At 40.2% G+C, this 13,640-nt stretch overlaps 1 protein-coding gene across 1 annotated transcript in view; it reads left to right on the plus strand.

Moving 5' to 3' along the window:
• The window catches only part of LOC136858059 (probable E3 ubiquitin-protein ligase HERC1), an 850,878-nt gene that overhangs the window by 137,450 nt on the left and 699,788 nt on the right, over positions 1-13,640 (plus strand). The window contains exons 13-14 of the mRNA XM_068225263.1: positions 3,034-3,201; positions 7,298-7,453. Of these exons, the coding sequence (XP_068081364.1) occupies positions 3,034-3,201; positions 7,298-7,453 (324 nt within the window). The remainder of the gene's footprint in view (positions 1-3,033; positions 3,202-7,297; positions 7,454-13,640) is intronic.

Genomic DNA, 13,640 nt, shown 5'->3' on the forward strand with positions numbered 1-13,640 from the left:
CCTCCACGTCTGCAGCGGTAGTGATGCCATCCATGTCTCGAATCTCCAGTGTAGTTCGGGGGATTAAAGCCTTTACATCGCCATCACGTCCGAGGGCATCTCTCAGAGAATTACTGAATACCTCCCTATTTTCAGTCTTAGTTGTTTTGTTGAATTCAAGAACAGCAGCTCCAGCTCTTGTTTTACGGATGGATCGAATGCCTGCTCCACTGTCTTCCGGCTTCACCCTGTTCCTGATATCCTTCAAAACATCAGCGAAAGTCTTACCGTTCATCGGTTTGATGATTACGGCTTCTGTACGACTCCTAGATTTAGAATGAGGTCATTTCCCACTTTCGCTAAGCACTGTAGTTTCAGAATCATTACTGGCCTGTTTCGTTGGAATATCTTCGTGCTTCCTATCCTCACTCTTCTTCTTTCTCTTCTTCTTTGACAAAAACGTCTCCCATTTTCCGTGATCTTTCTCCTCCAAGTCATTTGTCACTGGTGATGTGTTGGACAATTCCTTATTCTCCATGGTAATTGGTCTCTGCTTTAGTTCTTCTGCAGATTTCTTCCACGATATCCTGCATGTTGCTCCAGCCTCTAAAGCTTCTTCCAGCTTCATGAGGCCATTCTTTATTTCCGTTTTGAGATTTTTGAGAGGAATAGCCATTATGTTCTTCAACAGTGATCTTGCAGTCTGAAGATGCACCTCTTCTTTGTATTGATTCTCCATTATTTGCCGACTGATATCATCAATCAGATTTAGGTCAATACTCCTACCATTTCGGCCATTGTGGATACTTTCCCTTGATACACCAGGGAGCTCCACTGTATCACACAGAATGTCTGCTTCTGCCATCATGCCAATGTGAGAGTCTATCTGGCCGTGTCTTGAGTCAAGGAGATGAAGTTGTGAGTAGGCGGCTAGGAGCGCTTACACTATAAAGCGATCGTCTATCTACCGCAGTGTACCTTCTGCGTGATTTTGATCTTTGGCAAGATGGCTGCTCACAACAGGATTATTTCACTGCAAACTTTTCAATATTTCACTCAATATTCTGTCGTTCCAGTTGTAAACAAACACATCTACCATGCAATGGGGCTTAAAATAACCATACAAGCTTGTTTCGGTAAGTGCCTTCACAATATAAACCCACTTTCTTGAGCTATTTTGTAGCTGCGAAGTTCATGCGTCCTTTCATGTCCAACAATCCAATAATAATAATGATGATGATAACTGCTTTACATCCCACTGACTACTTTTACGGTTTTCGGAGATGTCGAGGTGCCGGAATATAGTCCCACAGAAATTCTTTTATGTGCCAGTAAATCTACCTACACGAGGCTGACGTATTTGAGCAACTTCAAATACCATCGGACTGAGCCAGGATCGAACCTGCCAAGTTGGGGTCAGAAGGCCAGTGCCTCAACCGTCTGAGCCACTCAGCCCAGCAACTACTGCAAAGTAGTGAGCTCTTCAAATGAGAAGTGAACTAATTCCCATTACTTGTCTGAGGTGATATTTCATAGAATTTACAGCAGCTTCCCATGAGGTGCAGATGGTGAAACGAAGTGCTATGTTGGTCCTGTTACAGCAGTAGCATTCATTAATTCTTGAATATGATCATTTTTCTTAAGAAGTCTTTGAATTTCTCTATTAGCTTGAACAAAGTTGCATTGTTGCTGTATATTCTGGAGGGATATCCTCTTCCAGATGTAAACGATGTAGGGCTGCTAAGAAAGCATTTGTAGTAAGATCTGTTACTACTTCTAAATGTAGAGCCTTTGTTGCTAAACAAATAAATAATGCTATATATGACTTGGATTAAGCCTTACTTTGCTTGCTGCCACTTTTTATTAGGAAAGGGCCAGTATAATCTAAACCTACATTTGTAAAACGACGAGAGGGTGTAACCCATTCTTTGGGTAAATTTCCAATGAGTTGCTCTGCAGTTTTTCCACTTATCCTTCTACATATTATACATGAGTGAATGCATTTCTTAACAGTCTGTCTTATTGTGGGAATCCAAAATCTTTGTTGCAATGATGAAATCAGAAGGTGATTACTAGCATGTCGTAGACATTTGTGTTAATTCATTATTGTTACATTTGTTAAGTGATGAGCAGGTAGAATGATCTGATGTCTTGCTTCATATAATAGAGGAACATTGATAAGTCTTCCACCAACATGAATACAGTCATCTTGATCATGAATAGGATTAAGGTTCCTAATGTTGCTCTTGGAGCTCAATCTATATATATAAAATAACATGTCCGTCCTGACCGACCGACCGATCGATCGATGATTAGTAGCACTACAGTATATGAGCGACACCATGGGATGATGGAACCCATGGTTCTGGCTTGCCTGTGATTAGTACCCACTATATGAGGAACACCACGGGATAGTACAAGTCCCTGTGGTTAGTTAGTACACTTAGGTGATGAACACCATAGGTTTGCGATGCCTGTCAGTGGCGCCGCAATGTACGAAACACAGTATGTCTGTAATACGTGTATGAATTTTATTACCTGTGAGTAATACCATATTGTGTGGAATACTGCGAGTCTACGCTACTCTTGATTAGTACCGCAACATGACAAATACCATGGTTCTACTTTTCTAGCAATAAGTACCATTATGAGGGGCCGATGACTTGGATTTTGGACTCCTTTTGACTACAAGCATCATCGATTCAGTATCGTGCTATAGAAGCAGTCCCTTGGTAACACTATTATTTTACGCCAGCTTCAGTTCATATGATCATGTTGCTGGGAGTAACTTAGAGCTTGAAGATATCCATATGATCTTAAAGTGGTTTGTGAGTCAAACTTGTATATTGATGATGGTGATGATCAGCATTAGTTCATTCAAAGCATGTAGACTGACAAGCAGTGGGTCATTGGATTTGCAATTGCCTGGTCCTTGCATCACATTTTTCCTGAACCTATTTGATGTTCATTATCAGCTTAGTTGCTACTGCCTCTGTTATAAATGCTTTCATCATATGTTACCTAACCATTGGGGTTTTTTCTTTTTTCTTATAGAAAATGTTACTTGGCATCATTTTGACCAGTTTGGAAGACCATGGACATGTGTCAGCTTTGTTGGGATATAGTCATTGGACTGAGCCTGAGGATCGTCTCAGCAGCCAAGACTTACACTTAGCTGAGGTTCTCATGAAAACATTGTTGCGAAATCTCAGTGCTAATACGGTGAGTGTTTTTATACCTGTACTTTCAACAGAAACAAAGAGTTGATCTTCTATACAATAGCTTCCATTTTGTGGTAAACAATAAAACTAGAGGCTGCATTTTTTGAATAGGAATGTACTACTATCATACATTTTACCATATATTTAATACCAGGAAGAAAGAGCCTTTCAAACTTCCAAACAAATTTTGGTCCCAATATTCATGACATATCTCTCTCATTAGATGTTTCTATTCATCTGCCATGTTGGTTATAAGGTATCTTAGCATAGAGCATATTTCAACCCAAATTTCCAACAAGGAATATATACAGTGTATTGAATAAATTGCTGTGGATGAAAAATAATTTTTCCAGTTATTGGATTTCATATTTGGGCATTAAAAGCTGACAGAATTGTACTACTTTAATGTATCTTGGCTTAGTTAAATTGGGAAAAGAAAAATTTAGAGAGAAAGTGACTTTTTCAGGGAATGCTGTAAAAGGACTCAAATATCATTTAGCAGGGTGTTGATGGAGAGACATTACAACATTTTCATTTTTGGGGGAGAACAATTCAGTGTTACATAATCCTGTAAATTAAAAATTATCTGCAAGGGTTTGGATGAAGTTCTTAAGACAATAGGGGTGGGGGGGGCACAGACAATGGAGAGAAATCGTGAGATGCTGAACAAAACATGATGTATTGATGTGCCATAAGTATACTATAATTATCAGATTTTTTATGGATTGTTTTTTGAAAATCTGCACCGATGGATTTGTCTTTTGATGATAATCCTTTCAGACCTGAAAGAAAACTGGAGGTGTGAATTTTTGTTTGTACGTCAAAAACTGACTAAAGTGCTCTTAAATGCATATACAGGGTAATTTTTTCCACCGTGTACAAACTCTAGAGATTGATCGAGGAGAGAATACAGAACAGAAAATGTCTAATGGACATATGTCCGGAAATGCATGGTTTGTTTGTCGGCAAGCTCTCAAGTCGAATATGGAACCATTGTGTACAACGCTGTTACAGAGATGATGGTCTAATATGCGCTGTACCATGCAGCCACAGTTACAGTATGTGTTGAAAATGATTTCCATGTACCTCCACACATGTGTGTACACGCCGTAGCATGTTCTGTCTCACACGTTTACATCGGCCGGGCTGCATCCGAACAGTGTCAAAGGCAGCAAGAATACACTGCTTCAATGTCTCCCCATCTGGAATGGGCTCTGCATACTCGATACTTTTGAGATGGCCCCATAACCAGAAATCGCACGGGTTGAGATCTGGTGAATGAGCAGGCCATGCAACTGGACCTCCTTGTCTGATCCATCGACCAGGGAAGACATGATTGAGATGCGTCCAGGTGTTCATGGTGAAGTGGGCTGGAGCACCATCATGTGTCAGCCACATAACCCTGCGATACATCATTGGTACATCCTCCAGCACTGGAGGCAAAGTCACCCGCAAGAAACGCCGATAGTTCCGGCCTGTTAAGCAACGTGGAAGGAAGACTAGTCCCAAATCACGGTCGCCAATTATCCCGGCTCACACATTCCGGCTGAACCGCTGCTGACGATTCGCTGGCACCAAACCTGGGGGTTCTGCATACAATCCCACAGATGACTGTTATGAAAGTCGAAGGTATCACTCTGCGTGAAGGTGGTCTCATCTGTGAATAGGATGGATACCACAAATTCCAGAATCATGGTTGCCTGGTGAATAAACCAGTGACAAAACCGCTCCCGATGTGAAAAGTCTTTCGCTAGTATGCCCTGCACACACTGTAAGTGATAAGGATAGTGACAATTGTCATGGAGTATGTTCCACACGGTTGTCTGGGTTCCCATGTACTGGCGGTCCAACTGCCTGGTACTGACACGGTGGTCACCTTCCACAGTGTTAATCACATTTTCCTCCACGTCTGGTGTCCGAACAGGGCAGGAACATCCTTCATGATTTCCTGCTTCCTTAAACGACCGTGTCTCAGACAAACGGTGAAACACTGTTGCATACATTGAATGCTGTGGTTGTTGTCGGCGGGGATAGGTCTCCTGATACAACCGTGGCTCCCGTTGCCATTTGCCTTGCCGTAAGTAAACACCATGTCGGCAAGCTCTCAAGTCAAATATGGAACCATTGTGTACAGTGTTGTAACACATCCACTACCCAGTGAGTCAGCACGAGAAGTGACTCGGACACAATGGTACCAATGACTATGGCAGGAGAGAGCGCTAGGGCATGACTTATGAGGAACAATACCACCCTCTAGGAGGAAACCACATACACTGTAACTGTGGCGGCATGGTACAGCGTGTATTGGCATGCAGTCTCTGTAACAAAGTATGATTGAATACATGGTAGCTAGCATGGACGCCATGCATTTGCAGACATACGTTCATTAGACCATCATTCCACACTACAACATAGAACGTATCATGTACATATGTATATTCACATGTACTTAGTAGATTTTTTTTTTTTGTAAGTAGTGAATTAAGTCCTGACACGCACAATTGTGTGGGTGCTTTCTTTCAGATGTTAATTTTTTTTGTAAAATAAACTAAAAAACGGTGTGAAGAAAGCTGAAAGACGTATTCAAGCAGATAAAAAAAACTGCAAACTTTCCACTGCAGGGCCTTTATTACAAATGATTGATGTGCTTTAGAATTTGCTTTAGAATTTGAACAGTGAATTGGAAGGGTACCATTTTATGCAGAAGTTTACCGACGGCCTATTCACAGTGTACTAAAGAGATTTTATTTACTTTTGGAAGAAATTTATTTACTTCTGGAAGAAATAACTATGTACTTAGAAATAGAATATGAGAATGTTTGTCTCCTAAAGGATCTCTCATAGGTACAAAATTTGTCGTTTCTAGTAGATATAACAGGCTACTTCAGTTAACTGATTAAACTATAAGATCGTAACATGTATGTTCGATACACTGAGTAGTTAACAAAAAATATAAGAGTTTGTTCTGTGGCAAAATAATTTAAAAGAGGCTTTATTTTCTACACATGAACACATTGAAAATCAGAATGAAAATTTTAACTTAATAACTTAATAGGCAAGATCAAAGATGATTTTGACACTAATTAAGGCCACGGCCGCTTCCTTCCCACTCCTAGGCCTTTCCTATCCCATTGTCGCCATAAGACCTATCTGTGTCGGTGCGACGTTAAGAAAATTCGAAAAGAAAAAGTATTTTGACACTTGAACAATTCAGTGCTCACCAAGATGAGTTAATCTTTTTAGATTTTTCCTTTTTGTTAAGATCATGGGTGTTTCCCTTTTCCAGACAGATGGAACTAATTGATCTCCAGAATGATTCAGTTTCAACCTATAGAGATGGATTTCTGTGACTTGCTGCCAGGCTCTTCGACAAGCTGACCAGAAGTTTCTTAAGTGTCAGATCCAAACATGAGTTAAGTGCACTCTGCAGACACTGCTATAACACAATGAAGAAAGTACGAAATTTCCCCTAGATCGTAATGTCCAGCTCTATGTAAAGTATAAATAGAGGAGATAAATCTGAGAGGTTGAAATCTCTGAAATATACTATATCTGAGACAAAATATCCAGAGATAACAAAATTTACGACCCAAATCCTGTGTTATTTTGGGTGCATATGATGGAACACCTGTTGTGTGAAAGCTGCCAAAGAGGTGTACAGATAAAGGCTAACTGATGTCAGTTGTTCTTTGATAATAAAAATTGTCTTTGGAATCCAAGTGGTGTCAAATGTCTGGCAAAAGATAATAAAATATTATCTGGTCTTTGATTATATTTCGAGTTGAAATATTTTATAAATTTTTTCTTTTATGTTATTTTCTGTTGTAGATTGAAATATTTTGCACTTTATGTTAAATTTTCTGTTCATAACTTATCACATGTTCATTTCCATTAAAATAGTCATAACCTGTTATCAGCTCTTAAGTATGATTCAGCATGAGTGATGATTTAATTTAAAGAATTTAAAATACAGTAAACTCCTGATTATTCTTGTATGATATCCAGTTTGCAGTATAATCAGTTGGCTGTTACTGGTTGTTGTGTACTTTATTGACTTGTTGATAAATATAATTGAAATTCACCTTTTATTTCTAAAGGTAGAGTGTTTGAACGAGCTGGAGAAGAATCTGGACAAGGGTCAGACTGATGTTTGTGATGGAGTATCAACCGTGAACAGTTTACATAACCTGCTGTCTTCGCTGCAGACACATCTACTAGCCTACTGCAGCATGAGCAACAGTGACTCATCCTTGGTATTGTTTCCTTTTATTGGAAGATCATTGTGTAGTGTGCAAGTTATCCGAAAAAGTTGAACATCATGTTGATGAATATGAAATTTTTTTTGTGTTCCTTTACATTTACATACATATTAATTTGCTTTGATGGTAATGCTACTACATGTTAGAAGCTTTGGGAGGAATTTAATCTACTTTTATAGTACAGTACTATTTTTGTGTATCGAGTTGAATCTCTGTGGACTGCATGATGATAAGCAAATTCATTTCAATGTTTAGATCTTGTTCTTCTTTCAGCTTTGACATCCTCGCAGCAATTTTTTGAGCCCATCAGCCAGTACCTTCTTGTGCTCTTTGGGTAGAGGTCCTCTCCATCTTTCGGATTTTGATTTTATTTGAAAACTGTAATATCTCCTTACCACCTGTCTAAATTTGACCCTGTCATTAATTTTACATTCTGGGATACCGATCTGCTTCAGATTCCTGGAACCACTTCGGCCTTATTGACTTCAGTTTGAGTAACTCCTGAAAATGTGTCCGTAGAATAGCAGTCATTTCTTCTTAATCAATGCTGTGATTGGTTCTGTCTTGCTGTACATCTCTTCATTAGATCTGAATCGAACCTGCCAATCGACTTATCTCTTACCTAGGATCTTCCGTAATATCCTCCGTTCCACTTTTTCCTGTTGACTGACTTGTCCCTGTCTACTCATGGTCAACGTTTATGTAGTACCTGAACTTGGTGCCTATACTCATTGTCCTTACTTGTACTCCATGAGATGGTATGCCCAGTGTAACTTCCATATTCTGACGTTAATAGCTTTGACACTGATTTTTGACACTGTGTTGGTGGGTGTCTGTCTGATTAGGTTTCTGGATGCGCCATCCACCCCAAATCCTTCCAGAACATTCATTATTGATTCCCGGCCGATAGAGTTGTTTGCCTTCTTGAAATCAATAAACATGACCACGTAATTGTACCTTCCTTTCATCTGTATTAGATAATGTTCTTCAGGTTGAAAATACGTTCTGGGCAGGAACAGTCTTTTCTGAACCAGCCTGTTATTCTTCAATATGTCGGTCCAAGTGATCTTGAGAATTTTGTATGCAATGGCCACTATTGAAATACACCTAAAGTTACTGACATCCTTCTTATCACTTTCTTATGTAGAAAACGTATTAGTGCCGACTGCCATTTAGATGATAACCTCCCAGTTCTGTTGGTTCATCACGGTTGAATAACTTCTCTAAGTACCGAGTCATAATAGTGCTGTTTTCTTTGTTGGTCAGACCAGGCGAGTTGGCCGTGCACGTAGAGGTGCGCGGCTGTGAGCTTGCATCCGGGAGATAGTAGGTTCGAATCCCACTATCGGCAGCCCTGAAGATGGTTTTCCGTGGTTTCCCATTTTCACACCAGGCAAATGCTGGGGCTGTACCTTAATTAAGGCCACGGCCGCTTCCTTCCAACTCCTAGGCCTTTCCTATCCCATCGTCGCCATAAGACCTATCTGTGTCGGTGCGACGTAAAGCCCCTAGGAAAAAAAAAAAAAAAAGAAAAAAATTTGTTGGTCAGACCCCACTTTCCATTTTCATCTCTAAAGCATAGACTAAGGTCTCAGGATCTTTTCAGATTAGATTTGGATGTTTGGTAGAAGTCCCTGATAATGTTCTTTTGTAAATCCTGCTCTATTATTTATTTAGCATATGGCTTAAAATCTACAATTATACAATTGAATATGTTGCAATAAGAAGAAAATAATTTCATATCAGGATGTCCAACCATTCCATCAACTCCTAACACTGCTTCTAATGGTATAAGAAAGTCAGCTCAGCTCCCTGAATAAGCATGTATCTTGCAGTTGCCAATGATGTGAGCGATGGTTTGCCATGGGGCACCACACTCGCATTCCGGTGACGTGGCAGTTCCACTTGTACAGTGAGTCCCTGCATCTTCCATGGCCTGTCCGCACTCTGTTAAGAGTGACCCACTGCCTGCATGGTAGATGAAAGCCACTAATAATTTGCGCACCAGAAAACATGTTGTGAAGCGACAAGTCTGTTGAAGATACACAGCGGTCTTTCCAAACTTTCACAACATTAAAGTTGCTGTGGGTCATGTCAGCAGCATCGCACAAAGGTGGATGGCGTGATGATTTCAACCTTTGAAGATTGAGCGCAGGGTTGTCTTTTTGTACCAGTAGTTGGGGGTTTTTGCAGATTTTATGGTACTCTTAAAGAGGGCATTCGACGTGCGCAGATCAGGAAGCATTATTCCCATGAGCAGCAGGAGCTAATACATTGGCGTGGATCTGATGGTGCCCAAAATAAGGCATATGCTGTTGTTCAGCTGTGTATCAACATATTGGGTGTATGGCTATTAAACTATACAGGAGAACAATACTCTGCACTGGAATAAACCAGACCAAGAGCAGAATGTCGTAGAATGCTTGCAGTAGATCCCCAAATTGTCCCGCAGAGTTTCTGAAGAATATTGTTTAGAGTTTTCAGTTTCTTAGATAAGTTCAATAGATGTCGCTTGAAAGATAAAGTGTATCCAAGGTTACGCCTAGATATTTAGGAAACCAGTTATGATGAAGAACTTGATTGCAGAATCTAATCGTGATCAGTCTCTTCTTACTGTTGTTTCTCATATGACCACTTTGCACCTCGGAACACTCTGGTTGTGCCCTTCATAGCTTCATGGAACACCTTGAAATCTTCACGTCTCAGAATTGAGTTCCATTTGTTCAGAGTATTTGTTCTATTGGTCAGTGTTTCATCACAGGCTTCATTCCAACATCTGTGCTTCCTTTCCTTAGCTACCAGGATCATTGCATTGGCTGCTTGCTGAATCTAAGAAGTAATGTCTCTCAATTTATTAGATTCAAAGGTTGATTGCTGGTGGTACTGTTTCAGAACATCTTGATTGACTTTTTAGCCTTGCAACATCATATTTATGAATTCTATTTCTGGTTTTGGGTACCTTCCTCAGAGGGACGAAATCCATCTCAATCTTGGAGAGTTAGTGATCTGAGTTGATTTCGGCACCTCTTTTGTATTTTGATCTTCATAATCTCCTTTATTGCTTTTGTGGTGATTGCTGGAGGGTCAGTCTGTTTCTTTACATTCAAGTTATCAGGTGGCTGCCATGTCTTTTGTTTACATGGTTTGTACATTATTACTTAATATTGTATATCACTTTTAAAATTTCTTTTAGTGGAAATCAGAAAGATGTTATCTATTCATTACATAATTAATTTGCTCTTTTTTTTTTTTTTTTTTTTTTTAAGTTGCAGAACATACTCATATATGGGTCTTTGTATTTTAGAGACATGTAAAACCATTGGTCTTGTTTTTGCCAGGAGAAACAAGCCAATGGGATATGTAGTAATGTGTGTCAGAGTAATTATTTTGGTCTAGGTATGGGATAGGGGCACAGAAACTTAAAGTACTACTGTACACGCACTTTTTAGTGATAGATTTTTGTACTCGGTGTGGAGTAAGAAGGGAGCACTGCTGGTTCCGGTAAATACTGCCAACTGAATGGAAATGAAATCTGAATTGAATCGATAATATGATTGATCGATATGAATTTTCTAAACCTTTATTATCTTAACGCCAACAACTGTGTCACACACACAATATATAATACTATATCATATTTCCCGATGCGAAACGTGTTCCTAGCATGAATTCTATAGTTTGGCTTTGCTGTGTAAAAAACAACAGTACGAGTACCGGTACGTAAAGTGTACACCAGATGTCGCACAGCGATGATAAGCGATTCTTAGTTTGTGTTTCATAGGTTGCCAATACGAATCTCGAAGATAACCAAAGTCGACCGATTCAGCACTAGTGTGTAAATCTATCGCTAAAAAGTGCACATATAGTATATATAACTGCGTTTGTCTGGTATGAGTATAGAAAGCTCGGGGAAGGGAGCCCCACATTTAAGGGAAGCACTGTCTGTACTGAAAGCTAAATCACAGATCTCGGCGCTGAGCAACTAGTCAGCCCTTTCATAGAGTGTGAGTTCGGATATTCTTCTGTAAGAGATGGATTAATACTGATTCTTCATTTGATAAAACAATAAAACTGAACTAAACTCGTGTCCTCATCCTGAGGTTGTGCAACTCTTTTCAGGCACACCCCCATTGGAGGTGAGCTGCGTGAACCATTTTAACCACATACCAGCCCTCCTGTCATTTTTAAATTCCTGGCAGTACCGGGAATCAAACCCGGGCCCCCGAGGACGGCAGCTAATAACACGAACCGTTACGCTACGGAGGCAGATTATAAAACGATAAGTAAACACAGAGGTCTAAAACTATGTAGAAATGTTAACTTTTAAAAAATGAAAAAGTTAAATAAGGATAATGGTGTGATGATGTGTGGCCTCGGAAGTAGTCTGGTACAGGTCTTTCTGGTCGAGGCCCATGGGTGGGTGACCTGCATGGCTGGATGTGTGGTGACGATGGTAACAACTATGAGGTAAGGAGAGGATGAGTCCATTGTTGTCACAGAGCCTATTCCTGTCAAATAACACCAAGGGGTCTGCTGAAGGCTTAGATGCTGCCGTCTGATATACAAATCACCACCAACAGCCTTGTGCGCCCTCACTCCAAATGAGCACTGTGTAGAGGCTTGAAGTAGGCTTTCGGCATGCAATCTAGTGGTAGAAATTGTATACCATCACCCCTCCTACACTGCCAGCCAACATTCTAATGGTGAAATTTATTTCCACCAACGGGACTCAGATCGATGAACCACACTGTCGGATCATAAAAACTTCATGCCTTAATGATCCGGTCAGCAGGCAGGTTATAAGTATAGTGATTTTCAGAAATAGACAAAACCAGGGAAAAATTGTATGTGTATGTACATACATACATACATACATACATACATACATACATACATATGAGGGCCGATCAACAAAGACGGAGACTGATTTTTTCCTGTTGCTTCTGTGATAGTTTCCTATCTTTAACATTAATATTTGAAAGCGGGTTTTCATGTATAATGTCCATAGGCGGCAGCACTCTCGTGTCAGTAGGTTGGTAGTAATGTTCTATTTTGTAGACGCGACATGCATTTCGCATACCAGACAATGTAGGTGACACGAGAGGAGCAGTACAGCGCAATCAAATTCTCTTTTCATTTAAACCATACAGCCACTGAAACTTATGAAAAGCTGAAGCATCCTTATGATCCCGAAGGAAAACAAGCCAGCACAGTGTGGAAATGGCCAGAAAAGGCAAAAGTTGTTCCATTTGCAGAGAAAGTGATGATCACATTTTTTGACTGTAATGGAATGATTTACCAGTATGCAGTTCCCCCTCACACTACTGTTACTACACGTCAGTATTGGCTACACTGAGGAAGCACATTGCAAAGAAATGACCAGAGCTTTCTCAGACTGGGTGGCGACTCATGACAATGCACGGCCTCACATCGCAAATCAAGTCATGCAGTTTCTGGTTCGATTCGACATTACCTGGGTACTGCATACACCTTATAGCCCTGATCTTGCAACCTGTGATTTATTTTATTCCCATCACTAAAGGCAGAGCTTAGGGGCGTTCGATGTGTGAACTCTGAAGCAGTACTCAAGAAAAGTGAGGCGATTCTCAAGGACCTGACAAAGAATGGTCTGCAACATGTGTTCAAGGACTGGCAGAGGCTCTATAAAAAGTGCATTGAAGTAGGAGGGGTCTACTTTGAAAAAGATCATGTAAACATTGAAATGGAGTAATAGACATGTGAAAAACAATCACTCTCAGTCTTTGTTGATCAGCCTTCGTACGTACGTACGTACGTACATACATACAACTTCATTATAGACTGTTATGCCTTTCAGTGTTCATTCTGCAAGCCCCTGTGAATTTACTAAACACTACTACAATCTTCTGTTTGGAACTAGCTCTGCGACCTCATTGAGTTCCATACCGCTTACTTTGATATCATTAGAAACCGAGTCTGATCATTGTCAGCTTGATCTCCCTCTATTTCTCTAACCCTCCATGACCGAGTCCATTTGTTTCACATGACCCCTCCACCAAAGCCACTCTGTGTGTACCACTTCATCAGTTGAGTTCATTCCTAACTTAACCTTTATCCCCTCATTTCGAATACCCTCCTGCCATTGCTCCCACCTGTTTGTACCAGCGATCTTTCTTGCTACATTCATGTCTGTTACTTCTAG

The sequence above is a fragment of the Anabrus simplex genome, chromosome 1 (genome assembly GCF_040414725.1).
Source record: "Anabrus simplex isolate iqAnaSimp1 chromosome 1, ASM4041472v1, whole genome shotgun sequence".
In the NCBI taxonomy this organism is placed as follows: domain Eukaryota; kingdom Metazoa; phylum Arthropoda; class Insecta; order Orthoptera; family Tettigoniidae; genus Anabrus; species Anabrus simplex.